Raw genomic sequence first — 20,287 nt, forward strand, 5'->3', positions numbered from 1 at the left:
TATTTGCGATACTGACATTCGTCCAGATTTGTGGTGAACAGCATTTAATACCTTTGCATTACGTAACACTGCATAATGTTTTATATAATACTGTCAGCTTTTTGGAGGGTAATGTATATAATATCGAATTGTGCTTAATGTCTTTGTCTTCTCACTCAAACGTCTTTCGGTGTCATAAAGATAAGTGCATTGGTCCTCACGCATCATTGAATAAAAATAACAATATAATATAGTCATCTCTTAGTTATCCTCTACACCGCAAGGGGTCTGACAGCTATCAGTGGTCTAGGTTTCTGAGTTTACATTTGATGCATCTATTATTACTTGTATTTCAGCACGAGTGCAGGGCATGGATGTGTTTCAGCACCACGGACAGCAAAAGCTCATTGACTCAAGTGTAGATCCTGGAGAACAGAACACAGTGGTTATCCCAGCACCTCATTTATTTGTAGATGTTATGCTAAATATCTATCAGGGGCATCAGAAGCATTTTTAATGTGGTTGGGATACACTGGTATACTAATATTTTATGTTAAACGTAGGGGGGGTCCAAACGAATAATTATGAAATGTGAGGGGGACGCGTCCCTCTCAGATTTAACGACGGCAACACCCATACCTTCTATGATACTCTGGAGCTAGCCATGTCTAGCATCAATGCATTCGTATGCAGAGGCAGCCTAAACGACAACACTGCTGCGATAATTATCCCCATAAAAGCAGAATTCTACATCGGCCATATTGTAGGCCATCTGCAGTAGTTATTTCACAAACGCTAATATTTTCTGGGTCACTTACAACAAGCGCAGTGACACGCGGAATGCTACCTCCCATGCCTTTGCGGCAAATTAATCCCGTCGGCGACTTTCAACATACTCCAGCTCAGGTGCCTTGTGAAATTGGAGGGCCGTCATTAATGGCCCATTAGTTTGAGAAAAACGCAAATGTTCCGAGGGGTATGTTCTACGTTTTTACAGTAGGAGAAGCTGACAATTTGGCAGACATGGCTTTCAGTAAGAGTCCACTGTGGTAAAGCTAAGATATCTGCAATGGAAACCAGAAGCAGATTTTTTTTCCCCAAGCACAAATTAAGCTGATTCATTCAGCATTTGGGTTATAGGTGCACACTGTTGAACCTGGGGTTGTAGCCAGTGGCTCACCTTCACAGTTCAACTAGTTCTCTGCTCTGTACTTGCCGTTCCTGATCTCTGTTTACCTAAACTGCGGTGCTTGAGATTGACCGATGGGTGCCAGTAGCACAGAGATTTGTTTTTCTTGGTTCGGATATAATGGGGAGAAAAAGGCAAAATTTGCAGTCATTGTTGTAGCACAGCCATTTATTTTCTTTATTTTTTTTGGCAGTTATTATACCTACAGATCGATGCTGAACTAATCCTGATTAACAATAATCCTGACACCAAAAATGGCAACATCTTTGCTTCCCGAATGCGCTGTAAAGTAATATAAACGTTCAAACAAAACAGATCGCTGGTAATCCATGGATTTAATTCTTGCGTGAATCCTTTCGAAGTGAGACACCACATCATGCCACGTCCAGCTTTCCACGGCGATCTTCTCATATGCAGAGCGAGGACACAGTATGATTTGCTGCACTTATTGATGCTAACCCCTTTCTGTGGACCAGCACACTTACTTTTGTGAACATGGGTGGGGGGGGGGGGGGGGAGCACTCAAGCATAAACTAAGTTTGAAACATGAATCACCATATTCTAGTTCTTGAGTCTTTAGAGACGAGTCCAGGTGCACAGATTCAAAAATATCTCTCCGGTCTTTTGTGTTGTCTTTTAAATACAGTCCCAGAGATTACAAGTTGTCATGAAGTTTGACGTGTAATTTTTATTAAGATTGCATGATTGTATTGCACAGAATGGAATTACAGTGCAGGCCAGCAGAGGAAGGTGGGATCTGAACCCGAGGAAGGTGACTCAACACCTCAGATGTGCACAGAACGATGTGCCTGGCACCTCCTCTCCCACGATGCCCGGTCTCTGCTGACACACTTCCTGCCTCTCCATTTTCAAGCGTCCTAATGGTTCTGCTGGTTTTGGCGATACTGGGTAACGCTGACAAACGCAGGCATTGTTCGGCATTTATTTTTTTTTGACAGTACTGTGGTAGATGCTGCCGTTATTTCACCGAAAGTATGACCATGGGTGGAGCTCAATTAGACTCGTAAACTCAGGTGACGCCTTTGTTTCCCATGCTGCCGTCCGAGAGCTCCCTCCATCTGACGACTGCCGATCTGAAACCAGACATTATTAATAGCACCTTAAAACCTATTGAAATGCTTCCAATCAAAACATGTTTTCGGTGTTTCAAGTCCACAGTTGCCTTGGGTGTGAGAGTGCATCTTTTTACTGTCAGCAACTGTGGATAGTTTTAAGAAATCACTTTTGATTGGAGCTGTCAGACGTCAAGCCAAAGATATAGAGAAGATGAGTTCCTTTTGACGTTTAAATTATAACGGTTTGGTTCCAGTTTATTTTCCCAATCTGAACATGCTCAGGTCTAAAAATCGCTGAAAAAAATGTTGACTGTTTTTTTTAAAGGATCAGAAGTTGAATGAATTAATATTATTTGTGGGAAAATTGTGATGGTAATTATTGCAATATTTATCACAGCTGATTCTTACTTAAAAAAATGCATCAACATAATTAACAGCAGATGTAAATTTGTGTGTTTGAAGGCTGATATGAGGCCTGGATGATTATTCAGTCCTTATGGACGTCTTCCTGTTGTCTGTTCCCGCTGCTATTTTTAGGCGCGGCCTCGCGGTGGAGAATGTGCTTGTATCACCGCCTCAGTCCGGCGAGCTGTCAGGTATCATTTGGATAGCATCAGTCATGCCAGAGAGTCCGTCCCCAGCTGTCAGACCCCACCATTAGCCGACACTGTCTTTCGTTACATCAGTCCGAGCCCGTGTTCCACACCCTGGGCTGGCGCCAGCGATGTCCTGGAACAAACCCAATTACCATGTTCGTTTCCCGAGCATTGGCCTGAATTAGCCGCCAGTCATCTCCATTCATGAGCAAGTTAAACTGAAATCGAAGGGCAGGTCCTACATTAACGATATCTATCCACTAGAAGCATCTCATCAGGATTGAGGAACCTCGGCTAGAAATGCATATCATGATTATATCTGCCTGTGGCTTGTCCTCCAGAGGTTATCGGTCCAGTGGGATGATTAACTCCTGGTGACCCAAGATCCAGATTTAGTTGGTCACACCAGACAAGCTCCAATGCTTTGGTCTAGAAAGACAGATTGATGTGGAAAGTCCCAATGTCAAGAACCAGCTGCTCAGATCCTGTGATCCCGCCTAACAATGTTTCATAGCTCTATTTTTCTTTTTTTTTGCTTGAATGGGTGTCTCTCCACGTTTACATTATGATTTACCAAAGAAGTGTTAACAGCAGATCAGTAATTGTACCCAGATCTATGTGCTTCAGCAATGTGCCAGACTGCTAGATGTCTCGGAGATTTACACTGACTCCATGGCTCAACTCAAGAGCCAAACACACACAAGGTGCGTGAGTGCGGGAGCATACTTTTGCCAGACCAGTATTGTGTCAGCCTGAGTTTCCAAAAGCAAGCTCTTTTGGAGAGAGCTGACAAAGGTCTTGCGTCGAATTATCTGATTCCATAATTGTTATGAAAACAACAAAATGCATCTTTAACTGTTCAGATCACAGGCTGGTCTTTCAGAGTTTAACATGTACTGGGACAGATAGTCTTTAGGATAAATGCCATAAAAAATCAGCATTGTGATTGCATTTCTCAGGTGTGATTTGTACAGCACCCAAGTGCCACAGTTGGTTATAGTTTATAGTGAAATCCGCTGCAGTTAGCATGAAGCTTGGCAGTTCTTCCTATGTTAGCCTCAGTAAGGTCGCTTCCTGGACTCAAATTATTCTTTAGGAAAAATGTTACAGATGTCAAGTGACACTGAAGCTCTGCAAGTGTGCTCCTGTCATGGATCTCTGTTCAGAACACCACAACCTCCCACTCTAAACACTGGCTTTACTATCATGTGGGTTAGCTGGTCCTACAATAAACAGGCTAATGAATTGGTCACGTTAGCAGATGTTAAGCATTACAGTGTACTGCCTGCTTCAATTCAATCAGCATTTATGTGTAGAATAAAATAATTTTGTAATAATGCATTTCATTATGAATATAAAGATATATCCAGTATTTCAAGGCTAACCATTAATTTTTTTGTTTTTAATTGAACTCACGGTGTCTGCTTGTTCTAGCAGCAATATTCTAGTGGTCAATTAAACATTTTTGGAAATTGGTTCTTTTTGTTTTGCAAGTTTATTCCCTCCCTCATTGACTTTTTGTTTGTGAAATTCTGCACACACTGCATTAGAGCTGTGAAGTTATGAAGCATCACTGGGATTTTCAGAATGGCTGTAGTATTTTTTTTATGCCTGTCATAGTGTTCTGAGTTCAGAATGATGCAAGCATTCTGGGCTCAGTGAATGTTCTACACTGCAAATGGTTACCATGCCAACCCCTGTGTCTTTCACAGTTCCTGCGGCAGATAGGGCGGTGAGCGGCGGGCACTCGCTTTCTGTGCCAAGGCGACTAGACATCTTTGGGTACGATGGGTATGAGGATGTGAGCGTTATGGCCAGAGAGTCTGTCTAGGTCCATGCCGGAGATGTTACGTCAGGTCCTGGGCCCAGTTGTTCAGAAGTAATCTGATCGGATTCCTGATATCGGATTGGATCAAATCTTGAAAACAGGTTGTTCGAAAGGAAAAAAGAGATTCTGAAATTGGATTAGATCCCATAATCTAGTTTTTATTTTGATCTGGATCAATCCTTGAGCATGTTTTGGTCAGTTTTTTTTTTTTGTAGGATTGGGATGCCCTTGATCCAAAAAATCTGGATTTCCCTGATTCCAGCATAAGGGTGGATTTAAGGTAGATTTCATGAACAAAATGTAATAAAACTTTAACACTATCCAAAAAATAAAACATTTATATCATGACATATTTTGCACTTGAACCATTACAATGATAAAGCAGATATGAGGCTAGTTATTAAGCCATTCGGTACACAAAGTGAAGAAAGGGATTTTGTTGCCATAAAATAATCCCTCAAACAGATGTCATTATCAAACGAAAAATATTTAATTTTAACTGCCATTCATCAATGTATATATTAATTGTAAAGACTCAATCATCAAAGAGGAACCAATCAAAAAACACAATGATCAGAGATGAACCAATGAAAAGTAGTTTCTAATAATTACATCCCTTATAATTGTTAACTATTGAACATTTAGCCTTTTTATGATTTAAAACGCGTGTTCAAAATGTTCCCAATGTATTTGTGAATAATGTATATTTGTTTTTATTTATTTAATGTTGATCAGATGAGGAATCTGACTGGTTAAAATAAATTGAAAACAGAGGGGGATGTTTGTATTATTTTGTTGTGCTGTAAGTCTGTCTCTTCGTATAACAGCACTTAAAGTGACCCCACATGGCTATTTTAGTTTTTTACATAGCAGCTTATATTGTAATATGTCGTCCGACTTGGAACACTGGTAATCCAGATTTGGTTCTCTTGAAAAGTTTGCATCTGGATCAGGGTGATCCAATAGAATTTTGCTTTGAAAAACCTACATCGAAATAAGATGGATTACCTGATCCTGGATAGCAAAACATGGGATTTCCAAATCGGGATCATTCTGATCCTCATTCAACTTTTTGAACAACTGACCAATGATTATTTATTTCTAGGCTTCTCTCTAAACATTGAGGCAGTCATTGTCTGGTTGAGTTATTTGAGTCAATGGGGTTGAATTATTTGAGGAGAAGGGTTGGTGCGATATGGATGATGAGTGCCCCAGAAGAAGGGATATCAGGAACTGTTCCTGCATGAGTGTGTCACTGAAAATAACAGCTAATGAGTTTTCCAGTGACATTCGATACAGCTCATTTACCCCAAAATTTGACTGTAGAATTCTGAGCTGATTGCCCTTGAAAATTGCCTAGATGTGCATTTTTTGGATTGTTCCGTGTAAATGAGCATAGTGTTTTCATCCTGGTAGCAAAATAATAACACTGAGCCCCTATATCCCTTCTGCATGAAGAAGTTTCTTGTAGAGTAAGCTGGTAGTTTTTGTAATGACTGCATTGGTGTGATAGGCCTTGTAATGGGGGTTACTGTAAGGGCGGCACACAGTCTAACAGGCGTAGGAGAAACTGTGTGACTGTATGTCCTTTTAACAGAAGGTGAGCTGGTTGCACTAATTCTGCCAGAATGCCTCTTTTTCTCCAGTGTGCCTGTCATCTTGTTCCTCTGATATCGGCCTCTGAGTATCTCTGGGTCCACCCTATCACAAAGAAACCAGAAATTGCTTCAGCCACCTGATGCATGAGTCATCCTGTTGCAAGAAGGAATTAGCATGACTTTCTGAGTAATAGAAAAAAACAAGATTTGGTCCAAAATATTGATCTACATTAATAATGTTTGCTTTCTCCAAGGGCAGCGGCAATCTAGCTAGTAATGGGAATGAAAATTGATTTATACCTTTCAGACTGTTTCATGATTTGTGATTTTCAAACCTTGCTGATGTCTGTTTGGGACACACCGACGTATGTAAAGCAACTGTTTACAGACTTTTGTTATTTTTTAACAAAAATTTGAATGGAAGAAAATACAGAGTGACTCGGTGTAGTTATACATCTACCTTGGAAATCAAATATGAATCTGGATCTTTTAAGTAATGAAACCTGCAATAATGAATCTCTGACTGCGTCTGTGAATTGATAATAAGCAGAGTTCGTGGACGTATGAAATAGATACAGATGAGCAAAAGATGGATGTTTGGTTTATCAATCAGAAAGCGTGTTATTTGCTTGCTTTCTGGTAAGTAGAGAATTTCTCCGTGGCATATTTAGCTTACAGTTTCCTTTCCTTGGACATGCGGCGTCCCAGGAACAAAGAGGCCATGTGCCTCTCTGTAAATCTGACTGACGCACCTCACCGTCTGCATCAAAAGGGCATCTTTCCAAAAACATTACGTTGTCATGGTGATGGCGAGTGATTGCACACACCAGTGCAGAAATGGACATCATTCATCCGGGTTGACTAATACGGTCTCTCTCATAGTCATTCACAAGGAGAGCTGTGCTTCCTGCCATTTTGTGAATGTATCTTTGACAGATAGTGGAAGGGAAGATGTGAAATTTAGACAGAATGGCCATCTTGTACATTGCGAGGTCATATCTCTTCAATCCCTAGTCTCTCCTATGTTCCCTCACCAGTCCACTTTGTGTCTACTGTCAAAGATGATTGATGGCATGTGGGTGGAATTAACATCCCACTGTAAGTCATCGAATGGTTCAACCCACATGTTCTTAGCTACTTTGTTAGTTGGTGTTTGGTTAACCCAGATTGATTGACAGTGCACCATAGTCAGACCCACTGCAGGTTTCAAACCCTGTTTTCTGCTATCACTACTGGGAACCACCTCGAGCTCTCATAAAAATTTCCAGTAAAAAGTCAATGCAAGGATGCTGTTAATAGGCCAGTCCTAGACTGCAGCCAATCGGAGAGCATACAAGATGTGCAGCGTGGAGGTTTGAAAGCTGTCTCAGGAGGAGGAGGGTGAGGGAGAGAAGCCGTTCCTTGAGCTTCTTACCGAGATGTCAGCTTCTTACCTGCCCACACCAACTGTCTTCCACCTACACAGCTCTGCCTTTCACAAGGGCCCCCATACAATATATGCAGCACAGGGCTTCCTCATGCAAGCGTTCCATCCCCCAAAGCTAAAAATCTGGCTAAAGCGCATCAGGAAAATGCCAGCGGTGGAGTAAGGACCCAGATTAGGAGCTTCTTGCCATGTTTATTGTTGTGTAGGAGGGCCAATGCATGGCACATTTTCGAAAGTGGCTGAAAACCTTTAGGAATTTTGACTTGCCCCAGCTAGCCTTCATATCTAACTCTGAATAGCTAACAAAAAAAAGAATCTCTTTGTAATTCATTTGGAGTAAATAGGAAAGCATTGAGTGGAATATGATGGAAACCAAAAAGCAATGAAACCCGTAATGCCTTTATTTTCTTTCCGGTGGCACAAAATAAAGGATGCTTTGTGTGTGTGACTCAGCTGCAGTGTTATTTGACTTCCTGGAGGCCTGGATCTCTCAGGCTTCCTGCTCCGCCTGACGAGGTATAATTTCCCTTAACGCAATTGTGGCTGAGATTCTGTGGGCTAAACGGCACCAGTGGGCAGGGAAGGGAGTAGCAGAGAGAGAGACAGAGAGCCCCCCCATTCCTACGCCTCTTTTATATGCCGTTCATCTTTCTAAACTAAACTTGATCTGAGCAGTCTTGGGATAATTGCGGCCCAGTTCGCTTCAATTACAGAAACGGGAGAGGAAAACAGGAGATGAAGTCAAGGCGGATGTGAGAATGGACTAAAGCTACTCTGGAGAAGTAACATATGCATTTACTGAGTCATTTTTAAATACATTTTTTGTTACAGATATACATGCTTGTAAAAGCATAGTTTAATTGTTTGGTTTACAGCTTTACATTAAGTCCACCTTCATAATGCATTCATAGAACATTTGGTGCACCTTCATAATGCATTCATAGAACATTCATAAGAAACATGAAAGTACACATTAACATCCCTTAACAGCTTTAATATACATTAATACCAAACGTTACATGATCATACAATTATGTTTGTTCTTATTATATATTTATGTAATACGTTTTTGAATGTTTTATGAATACTTAATGAATACATTATGAAGGTGTACCGAACGTTTTATGAATGCAATATAAAAGCATTATGATGTAAAGCATCGCCAATTATTTTAATAATTTTTTACTTAGGAAAGTGCCATTATTTTTGGATTCCTGCAAATAATGCTGCCTACCTTCAGTGTCACAAAGGAAGAGTTATGTTGTGTTTCCGTTTTTCTGTTTGCACCTTGCGTGACATCATATGTTTGTGGTTTTTGTAATCCTACATACATTTACATGCACATCATGATGATACAGGCAGGCACGGGGGGCACTGGCCTGCCCCCCCCCCAGGATAGCTGTTGGGCCTTCGTCATTCAGTACCTGCCAGCCATTTTTAACATCAGCTACTAACCGGGAAGGTAAGCGTCAAGAAAACAGTGTCTCCCTTCTCAGGATGAAAATGGCTTCTGGTTCCCTTTATTTGGCAGTACCCTGGGTTGTGTGTGTAGGTGTGTGTATGTGTGTATGTGTATCTAGGGCAATACTGTTTTTTTTTATACTCCAATCGGCCACTGATTTAGTACCCAATTTCCTCACTGCAGCTCAGCTGTGTTGATTTGAACCGAGCACCAGAATGTTGTTTTCCCTTAAAATTCAGTCTGTTAATAATTGCTAATAAAGTATGAAAGTCTATTTAGACAGAATTATCCCTCTGGCAATTGAGTTATTGTAATTATTCAAACGGGTTCCTTTATCTTTTCCTCCCCTCTCCGACTTTCCACAGACTTTTGCCGTTGTTGTTATGGCAGACGTCTTCCTGTGCTTTCTGCTTCATAACTAAATGTGATGGGAAAGTGTGTGAGATGTGCAGTGATGATTCTGTACATCGAGTACGTCTTACTTTTGGGGTCTGCCGTTTATTACAATGCCCTTCCATCCTGCCTGCAAGGACGATGCCAGCACACGTTTGGTCACCTTGGAGACCCCAAAGCAGAGCTGTTTGCGGGGTTGTTTGTCATTTTTCCACGAAGATCCTCTGTGCTTTACTGAAAGCTCTGGTTGTTTGAGGGGGAAAAAACTATAGAAATTAAATAGAAATGTAAATTGCTTAAAAAGGCATCTAAGTCACAGCATTCCAGAGGTGATGCTTCAGCTGTGTCAGTTCCTGGGTCGATGTCGATAATACTCAGCCATGTTATTCCTCGACTCAATGTCGACAAAATTTAGCTGAGATAAATGGTTTGTGCTCAACCGATTAAGACTCCACTTTATTTATGTACCTGTTGCGGTTTTCAGCTGTACATATCAGCGGAAAACTGAACTTGACGTTCGGGATTAAATTTTGTGAGTCATTATCCATGCCCTTGTTCATTTCTAAATGTATCTTTTAAATATTTTCTTTCCTATCATTCCTACGGTTGTGGGATAGGCCTAAATTTACAAATCTTCATTTAAAAATTAACATTAATGACAATTCTACCCTTTTATTCATACATAGTACATTAAAAAATAGCTACTGTTAGCCACTCTGATGTTATCAGAATTAACAAAAGAGTAGATTAGAGACATTACTGCCCGCATGTATGAGTTAACAATATGCGTTTGATTGTCATTATGCCTTGCTACTGAAAAAAGCCAGCATGTGTTCAGTTACAGTTCTCTATATTTATTACATCCCTCGTTTTTAAAGGTTTGGTTTAAGCATGAAATAAAACAATAATTAGTTGTAATTTCCTTCCTAGTTATACTTTATGCACAATGGCTGCAAGTTAAATGAAAAGTCACAAGCATTATTGCGCAACTGGAATGCTTTCAAAACAAGAATAATTAAATTAATTCATGTTTGTCCAAGGGGATAATATGTGGCAAGTTAAATAGCTCTTTTCCGGAATGATGGCACCTCGAACAGAGCCTGCATTCCGGATCTCTTTCTGGGACTGGGCGGGTGGCCTCCCGATATCGGTGCACACAGGGTCCATTACATCACGGTTCACTTTCACTGATTTAAAAATAACATATGCGGCAGCGGATGGTGTAGATGAGTGCGAGATCACATCGTCGACAAGTTTATTGAGAGATACGCCGTGGGATGGCGGGCTATTGATTAATTAAACGTGTACATCACACTGCCGTTTGCTAACTTGTGAATTCGCTTTCACGACACTTACTTAGCATTGCGTTATTTCGGTTTCTATCCCCCCTGCTGTGCTCCCACATATTTTCACTCCTGCTCTTGTGTTACATGCGTATCACTCACAGGTTACAGCAGAGGTTTAAAATGTTTCCTGATTACCCTGCTGTGTTTACAGCACACCCTGTGCAGTTGAGCTGCATGAGATTGAACTTCAGCCTCTTACTCGGCGTTGTTTGCATGCCTGGCCAGTAATATCCGTGCCCCTTCGGCTATACTGATATTTCGTTTATAGTTTTTCTGTACATGCAGTGGCTTATAACAAATTTTGCCCAAATATAATAAATATTAGCACTCTACCATACAACGTTACTTGGCAGGGTACAAATACAGCAGTACGCTATTACTTATGTGTTAATTAACCACAAACTAAGTCTTACTTATGTACTGATCTCATGTTAATTAATCGTTAAATCGTCACGATTCATCATCTCCATTAGTTACTATATTTCTTACTGTATCTGTTAATCCTGTAAACCTTTGTGAACTACTGAAGGAACAAGTAATGAATAACACAAGTGAAATACTGATCTCTTGTCTGTTAATAATTGCTGAATTAATGATGTAACTTTTATCTGAAGCAGTTACTATATTTGTTGCTATATCTGTTCGTTCTGTAAACCTTTACAAACTGCTGAAGGAACTACTGAAGGAACAAATAATGCATAACATGCATAAGCGAAATACTGATATCATGTTTGTTCATCATTAATGAATTGTGATGTATCTTATCTCAAGTAGACTTTATTTGTTCATGATTTGTACTTCAGTAATAACTGAGTACTTCCACAAAGTGTTTTCAGGTACAGGTTTGACATTTCCCAAATTTCATCTTTTTACCAGTGCCATTGTCAGAAAAGGTAATTCTCTTCAATGTGATCAGATTTATTATTATTTGATTGTGATCCCGCATTATTGGGGTTAATTGTCGCTTTTCCACTTGAGTAGAGTGCCTGTTGGGCTTTCCTGCTTCAGCCTTAGCTTATAACTGAATTACATAAGCCTGTTCCCCTAGCGAGCAGCCCTGAATGCATTAGTGAATGCAAAATGATGCAAGATGACAAGGCGATCATGCCCTCTGCTGACAGTCTGTCGGTGGGACCCGCCATCCTCTGCTTTACAGGAAACACCGCTGCTGTTGCCATGGGGAAGGTGCTCTGTTCTTCCACGGGTGCGTGGTTAAGGAGGCCACTTGTGACACCTTGCTCCCATCCTCTTGTATGTGCACATCTTCCCAGTGTTGTTATAGTGACCGGGAGCTGCCGTCCCGTGGCCCAGTGGTCCATTGGCTGCCATGACAACGAGCCGTCTTGAGTTGGCTTGGCAGGGAGAGACTGATTCCGGTAATTTCCTTTTCTTGTGTTTCGTGTGGCAGGGCTCTCTTTGACTATGAGAAGGCTAAGGACAGCGGGCTGCCCAGTCAAGGCCTCAGCTTTCGCTATGGAGATATCCTCCACGTCATCAACGCCTCCGATGACGAGTGGTGGCAGGCCAGGAGGGTCACACCAGATGGGGACAGCGAGGAGATGGGCGTTATTCCCAGCAAGAGAAGGTAGGCAGCCATCTGAATCTCTTGGCAGATGTTTGCTTACCTTGGACATGGGGCTGTTGGTGCTTATCGCAGAACATCACACCGTACCTTTAAATACCTTTCAGATGGGTCGCGATTATATTCATGTATATTTATACACTTTAAAGAAAATGCAATAAGCACTTACATTAAAAATATGATTCTGGAAAGTAATGATGTCTTAATAAACAAGCTATTATGCAGTATATACACAAAGTATGTATTTACCAGGCTTCCACTTTTGGGGGATGGCTCAGTGGGTTTAGGAATGCTGTGGCTGTGATCGAAAGGTCACCAGTTCAAATCCCAGACTTGCCAGAGTAATTTTACAGTTGAGTCCCTGAGAGATGCACCTAACCCCAACAGCTCCAGGGACTGTCTGACCTGACCCTGCTTCCTCAATTGCATCTCACTCTGAATAAAAACGCCTGCTACATGAATGTAAATGCTTGCTGGAATAGACTGGCTGCCTGCCGATATAGAAGAGGGATGCATGGTTGTAAAGATCTCAAAATATGTGAGGAATATGAACACGGATAGAAGATAGTTTCCATGCCAGCTGATGAGTCTCATGTGGAGTGGTGGTCTTTGCTGCCGCTCTGCAGGGTGGAGAGAAAGGAACGAGCACGCCTTAAGACGGTGAAGTTCAACTCCAAACTGGGAACACTGGATTCCAAACCGGTAAGTGTCGAACTCAGACATTCGGCGACCGTTGGTGGGATAAGGGAGGCTTCTGGTTACTTAATTTACCTAACTATACAAGTACTGAAAGATTGCACCTTGAAAACTGGTTATTAGTGAGACGCAAAATAATCAGTCGTCCACAGGAGTGACTCAGCCAAAGCTGGTGTAAAATAATTGCTTTGGGCTTGAAATTGCCTGTTAAATGTAGTTTTATTTCCTCGCAGAAGCATTCTGAACACACTCCTGTGGCGGCCAGACTTTGGTAGCTTTATGCTAACATGCTAACATCTTGCACGTAACAGAGCACAGTACTTTCAAGCTTTCAAGCAAAGGAGGTTTGCCGTCTGTGATCAGCCCTCCTCACCTTCTGGCTAGTCTGATTTCCTGTCCAGGCGGCACGAAACCAGGCCTATTCCTAGGGCCCTTGAATCCAAGTCAAGCTTCCTGCGATGATAACTGCTGTTTAAAACTTTCTGACAGAAGACCAGATTATCAATCTAGGCCATTATGTATTAAGTAATTATTTTATTTAAAAAAATAATTATGTGTCTCTTTGGCTACCTTTACGCTGGCCTTTTGGAGCAACAGCTCTTAACCCGCATGCAAGTAACAGGAAGCAAAATGCATCAGTTTGGGCTGGTGGAGTTTTGCATAGTTTAGTGTTTAATGCTTTTACTTAATTTACCTAAAGAAAAGAGCATCAAAAGATAAGAGGCGTCCAACTTTCCATTGTCACATGTTGGTTTTAATACCTATGAATTAAGGAATCGTCTAGTCCGCTAAGAGCAGGCCTCTCTGGTTTGCTTAGAAATGTCATCCATGCAGTCAGACAAAGGGCTGTATTAATGACTTTAATGCTGAACTTGCTTTAATGAAAACCTTCACAGGTGCTGACTCCACTAGTTCTGTACAACTTCTGCTGTGTTGTCATCCAAGTTACCTATATTAAGCAAAAATGTCTTACAGAATAAATACTGAAATATCAAAGTAAGCATAATATAAACCCAGTCATTTCTGCTCTAGCAATCCTAAGGTGTATCTCTGGGTATCTTGAAGGTATCTGCAAAATCTGTTTTTTTTTTTTTTTTTTTTTTTAGTTATATATAAATATATAATTGGCAATCTGTTTGGGAATGTTGGTGACGTGTTTTATTTCAGATTTTGACATTATTTTATATTTCTTGGACAGTATTTGGGCATGAATGTACATAAGCCTCTGCTCAGACGGCTAATATACCATAATGACATCATGGCACTCGATAGTGTATGATATCTGACAGTGCAAGTTCCCAAAGGTCAGCGTGTTTGCAGTCAACCTAGAGTGGAGGCATTAATGTACCTGATAAGGTTTACAGTTAGTGATCATTAACCAGGATTTTTTTCATGAGCTGATCACATTAATGTTCCTGTAACTGCATTTGTACATGTTTGCATTTGCCTGAAATATAGTCATATTAGTTCATATTGGAGAGTATATGACAATAACTAATCCTCTGCTGTCCTTTGACATTAAGCATTTGACAGGAAACTACAAAAGTGTATCTAAAACTAAGTACTCAAGAAAATACTTTTGTTAACAGTTTTGCTTCCAAGAAAATAACTATTACTTATTGATCTGGATGTAAGGTGCCCCAGATTTCAGTACCCTCTTATTCCGGAGAGTATTGTAGTTACTATGAGATTTAAATGACCTCTTCTCACAATTTGCAGCTAAAGGGACTAACATGGAAAGTATGTTTAAACAAATTATGTAAAAAAAAAAAAAACTTTTCTTTCCAGAAACTCCAGTTTACATGCATTACACACAAACCCTATGTTTAATCGCCATGTCCATGGTGTGTTTCATTCAGAACTTCCTGCTGGAGATGCTGGTTTTTTAGGGTTCACACAACTGCATTTTTCCTGTTACCAAACTGAAAAGGCAGGATCCAAGCTGGTGTGTTGCATTTCTAAACATACTTGATTAACTGATATATTTATCGAGACATTTGACAGACGTCACCACACTTCACTCGCCTAACAAACCGAATCGCAGCCGCGGTTTCCAGTTTCACAGATTCCACTGGTCATTCATCGGATCCCATCGAATGGTCCCCTGTAACCTGCATGCTTGACATTGGTTGTATTTGTATTCTCTTTGCTTGTTTTTCCCTTCTGTTTCCGCTGCATGCTGCTCCGGTTTCCTTTGCTACATGGAATGTGGCCGACTTGTGTTGTTTTGCTTGATTTTAATCCCCATCCAGCCTCATCATTATTATTTATCATTTTAACCACTGTTCTAGACCACGTCCTGTGCGATTGTGGTACGAGCAGCAGTGACCATCCGTCTGTCAGCAAAGTGTATTTGACTCAGTACCCAAATTAATTTGATAACACCTTTTGTGCGGTTTCTAAGTTGGTGTCGTTCCACCATCCATTGGGAATGGGAGGATTCTGTCACTCTTACGGATGATCACTGCTGTTCCTTCCACCTCTGCAACTAGCTGTTTTGTCAGCATGAGTGTGGCAACAATTAGACATCCCTGTTTGCCCCATGCCTTTTCTCCTTCGCAGTCATTCAATGACAAGCGTAAAAAGAACTTCATCTTTTCACGAAAATTCCCATTCTACAAGAACAAGGAGATGGGTGAGCAGGATGCCAGTGACTCTGAAAGTAAGTAGACCTCCGCAGGTCACACACAAACACGCACACACACGCACACAGTGTAGAGACACAGGCCGACCCCGACACACACCAGCACGGTTGTAGGTGCTTCTGGGAGCCGCTGTGCTCTGTCAGATCCGGGTCCAGGAAATGAAGGTTGGGGATGCGCTTGCCACACGTGTCTGCTGCCGACGCCACAGCCTCCAGGTGGCCTCCTCTCCTCCTCCTCGCAGGAGCCGCTAAACGCCAGCCAAGGGCAGGGCTGCCCCAGTCTGGTCTCCTAGCTATGTGACAGACAGTCGGGAGGGCAGGTGGGCTCACAGAGGGTCCTCACGCTGGCCTGGCATCAGGTTTCGGCACATGTGGCAGGCCGCTCCCGGACCGTCGCAGGCTCCTTGGATGACCTTCTCCCCCCGGCCCCCCCCGGCCCGGTCCGCGCTCCCCTCTAACCTCACTGACCTCTTCCTTCCTCTCCCGCGGTTATTCCCACCCTCTCTCTCTCCCTCTCTCCGCTCTCTGGGGACGGCCATGTAGGACATCCCGGGGATAGGTGACGACGGGTACGGGTCAAAGGCACTGAGTAAGTTTGTCAGGAATGGTCCCACCTGTAATCTCCCTCCCACATTTGATTTGCTCACACTGTCTGATTCACGGTCCCTCCCCTCGTTCCGTTACGTCTTAACAACCACCCGTTCTCGAGGGTCTGTCGGCATGCCCGGATAGATGACCTGTCTGTCTGCTCCCCGCACTTGGTTGTCCCCAGGTCTGTCTTCTCTTATTCGTCTCACTGGTTTACACCTATTTCGTTTATTCCCTTTCTTTTCCTTTCTTTTAAAAAATGATGCATGACCCGGGAAAAAAAAACAAAAAAAAAACGCAAAAGCACCTTTACTACAGTGCCACTTTGCAGACGTTTTTTTTAAAAAAATGTCCCCTCTGAATGCTTTCCTACCGTAACTTATTTGTCCCCTCACGCAGAAAAGGGAATGTTCTGTGTTGCGACATCGCAATAAAAGGAAAGCTCGCATGAGACGGCGTAGAGATTGTCACCCGATTCCATGCAGCTCTGGCGCAAGAAGTAATAGAACGGCGATCCGCTCATTAGCGCCTGCAGAGGGCGCTGAGGGGGCTCTCTGTCTCACAGTGTGCCATCTGCATGCCGCTTTCCTTTTATAAGATGCCAGACACGCCAGGTTCTGCCGTCTCATTCGCAGGGCCGTGCTCCTTCGCCGAATCCCAGACCCAAGTGGCGGGAGCGTCGTCGGTACAGAGCACGTCGCGCCTGGTTTATAAATTTTTGTTCATTTTTGTTTCGACTGCATGTGTTGACTGATGCAAAGGATTCGCTGCCTGAAACCTGCACTTTCACAGGTTGCCGACCGTCCACATTTTTGATCAGTGTGTCTGGCGAGATCCACACAACGAGTGTGGCAGTCCGAGATGCCCAGGGCTGTCACCATAGTGATGTGACTGTCTCTGCACAGACGGCCAAGCCTGGCAGAAGCACAAACGCCAGGCAGTGAGGAAGAGCTTTTTTGAGGCATAAAGGATGGGGGGGGGGGGGGGGGGAGGTTATATCAAGACTCCACACAGCCAGTATGTCTATTTTGCCTTCAAGTTGCCAGGTAACTGTGGTTTCCAGAATGTTCTTCTTTTTTCTTTTTTCTTTTTAAATCGTAATGCTGCAGACCTCATGATAACACACATGACGGGAAGGGTGTTATTCTCATATTGTGTCACAGTACATCATTTTGGCTGCTGACTGGGAAGTAATTAAAATCAGTTTTAACCATGAATGAGAATATCTTTGTGCCAGCGTTCGGTCCTTAAATATACCACTGAACTGTATTTTTGTTGGCAGTTCAGTTTTTGCTGAAGACCCAGTGGGGATTTTGGGGATTTTTACTGTGCCACATTAAATAACTGTAACAGCGCTTGTTCTATTTACAAATCAGAATCAGTCAGTGTGATGGTTTGGTAGAATAGCTCTTTTTTTCTCTAAGAGATCCTGAGATTTTATGGGACTTTTTCATCTCCAGTTTCTCTCCAAATGACCACGATTTCATGACACTCTCATGCCTTTTTTTCTTTCTTTACATGCTGTTTTGTGGAAGAACCAAGTTAGTGCAGAAGCTGTACAACTGTATTTTTTTTCTGCTTACAAAGTGGTCCTTTGCAGTAGAAAGCGTCCACTTCTCTGGAGTGATTAATTGGATCCTGGTGAACAGGGTTAAGGGAGCCTGTTTGTTCAGATGGGTTCCGCTGACTCAAAACATGCCACCCGGCACAGATCCCGGGAACCTGCCCTACTCAAGAAGCACCGCGACCACGGTACCCCATCCCCGGTACCCCATCCCCGCCACTACCTGCCCAGCCCTCACCAACCACTGGGGAGAATGGAGGCGCTGGTCAGCAGGAACACTTGCTGGGTTGCACTTAGATCAATGACACCGAGCCCAGATACACTCTTTTCGGCCAGACAGTATCCCCAACATCTGGGATGTCTGATCGCAGAAAGACTGAGGTCCAGTACAACAATCTTCCAGGTTTCTTCACCAGCTTGCTTAGTTCTAGCCTCACGTTTGAGCCCCTGCTTAGCGGAGAGAAACCGCTGTGATCTTCACGTACAGGCGCGCAGACCCATAGCTCGCACACCACCTCGCCTCACTTCCTGTGCCACATGCCGACTCGCCACTACATCGTTCCTGTTTCAAAGCCTTTCTCTGAGGCTTTGAGTTTTAACTCAAACATCAGGGTCCCTCTGTGTTCTTTTCCATATTAGCCAGCTTGCACCGCTGCTCTTATGGTTAAAACTGCCATTAAAATGATTTTCTTTCTTTTGTATCACCAGGGAGTCAAGAGGATTTGATTCTGTCCTACGAGCCGGTCATTCGACAAGAGAGTACGTTCCCCTGCTGGCCACTGTCCTTTTTGTTATTGTAGTCACTTAGGCAACATTTTAATTAAAAGAAATTCCCTTTTTTAACTTAACAGGATTTTGCTACAGATTGCTGCCGGGTCTATAAATGAAGGGATTGATGTATACTAGTGCAATTAATAAAGCAAAACTCTGGGGATAGTTTCTTTATGTTTAAGTCTTTTTACGTCTTTGGGATCATCTCTTATATTACTGTGTTCATTATGTGTTCGCTTCCTGTTTTTTTTCTGTCTCACAGTTAATTATGCCAGACCCGTTATAATCCTGGGACCAATGAAGGACAGAATTAATGACGATCTGATATCAGAGTTTCCGGATAAGTTTGGATCCTGCGTACCCCGTAAGTGTGCTGGAAACTGTGTCATAAGCTTGCCACCCTTTACTGCTGAAGGCGAAAGCTGAGCTGCATTCTCAGAGGTTCAGTGTGTTCTGGTGAGGTACGATTTTGGCTCTTTGTGGTTTAAGCTCACTCTACTGCTGACTCCCGTTTTCAGTCGTTCCTTTAGTTTTCATTGTGAACGTAGAACCAGAAAACCAGAGGTAACGTGTTTGGGGGGGGGGGGGGGGGGGGGGTAGTGTTGAGACTGACGTACGTTTTGAGATGGTAGGAGGTTTGAATGTAGTGTATGTTTAGTTTAAGATTCAAACAGGGACAAAGTAAAAGAAAAGCATCTGCTGAGTGGTGACCATGATGTATCTCGTGGATTTAATGCCTTCCAGCCATTTTTAATTGCCACTGTCTTCATTTTATGTCTTTGTTTTCGCTGTTTTTGTTTTTTTGAATATAAGTCCTTAAACATTCACCTTGACTGATATATGTCACCCGATAGAACTGTATCGACAGTAACGTCCATTTAGTTCCTTCACTATTTCAATGAATGGACTGACTTTTGCGCTAATATTATCATTGTTTAATTTATTAGTGATTTGTGAAGCATTTCATTTTTTTCTTAGTATCATGTTCGCTTATGTCTTGTTGAACGTTTTTTGTTTTGCTGTCTGCTTTGTTTTAATGTTTGTCTTTTTATTCGTTTTTTAAAACTTATAAAGCGGCTAATCATTCAGGGCACATAGGTAAGTAAGCACATGAGTTGCTGGTATAAAGGAAGTTATATCAGTGGCTGTAAAGCCGGTCAGCCTTAGTAGCCATTAGCAGCTGTTGCTGTGTAAATATTTACTCCCTGTGTGAGAAATTGCCCTGATGGTTTGTACAAAATAAGACTCTAATACCATATTTCCATTGTTCTACATTAATTGATCAAGAAAGACAATTGTGCGCTTTGTGTCTGCAGGCTTTTATGCCAAAAGAAACACCTGATATTGGCTATTACAGTAACAGGCGTGATCATAAATAGCTTTCAAAAGCATCGATTTCACACTCTTTGGATTTTTTAATGGAAAGATGTTTAGAGTCATTTAGATTTAAATGTACTTCTTCCTAAACTCTTGAGTGGGTTTTGCTTGAGAAATACTTCAAACTCTCTCTCTGTCTTGCCGAGGCACTGTAATGCTAGTGTAGTAGATC

At 42.1% G+C, this 20,287-nt stretch overlaps 1 protein-coding gene across 15 annotated transcripts in view; it reads left to right on the forward strand.

Moving 5' to 3' along the window:
- Positions 1-20,287, forward strand: part of dlg2 (discs, large homolog 2 (Drosophila)) — a 214,765-nt gene that overhangs the window by 189,683 nt on the left and 4,795 nt on the right. For 14 of the 15 annotated variants that reach the window (XM_049017487.1, XM_049017488.1, XM_049017492.1 and 11 more), the window contains 5 exons: positions 12,302-12,478; positions 13,102-13,177; positions 15,734-15,833; positions 18,676-18,726; positions 19,001-19,102. In XM_049017487.1, coding sequence (XP_048873444.1) covers positions 12,302-12,478; positions 13,102-13,177; positions 15,734-15,833; positions 18,676-18,726; positions 19,001-19,102 — 506 coding nt within the window. Of the gene's footprint in view, positions 1-12,301; positions 12,479-13,101; positions 13,178-15,733; positions 15,834-16,358; positions 16,405-18,675; positions 18,727-19,000; positions 19,103-20,287 lie in introns of all 15 variants that reach the window. The other variant, XM_049017503.1, reaches the window with a different exon arrangement.

This window comes from Brienomyrus brachyistius, chromosome 6, assembly GCF_023856365.1.
Source record: "Brienomyrus brachyistius isolate T26 chromosome 6, BBRACH_0.4, whole genome shotgun sequence".
Classification (NCBI taxonomy): domain Eukaryota; kingdom Metazoa; phylum Chordata; class Actinopteri; order Osteoglossiformes; family Mormyridae; genus Brienomyrus; species Brienomyrus brachyistius.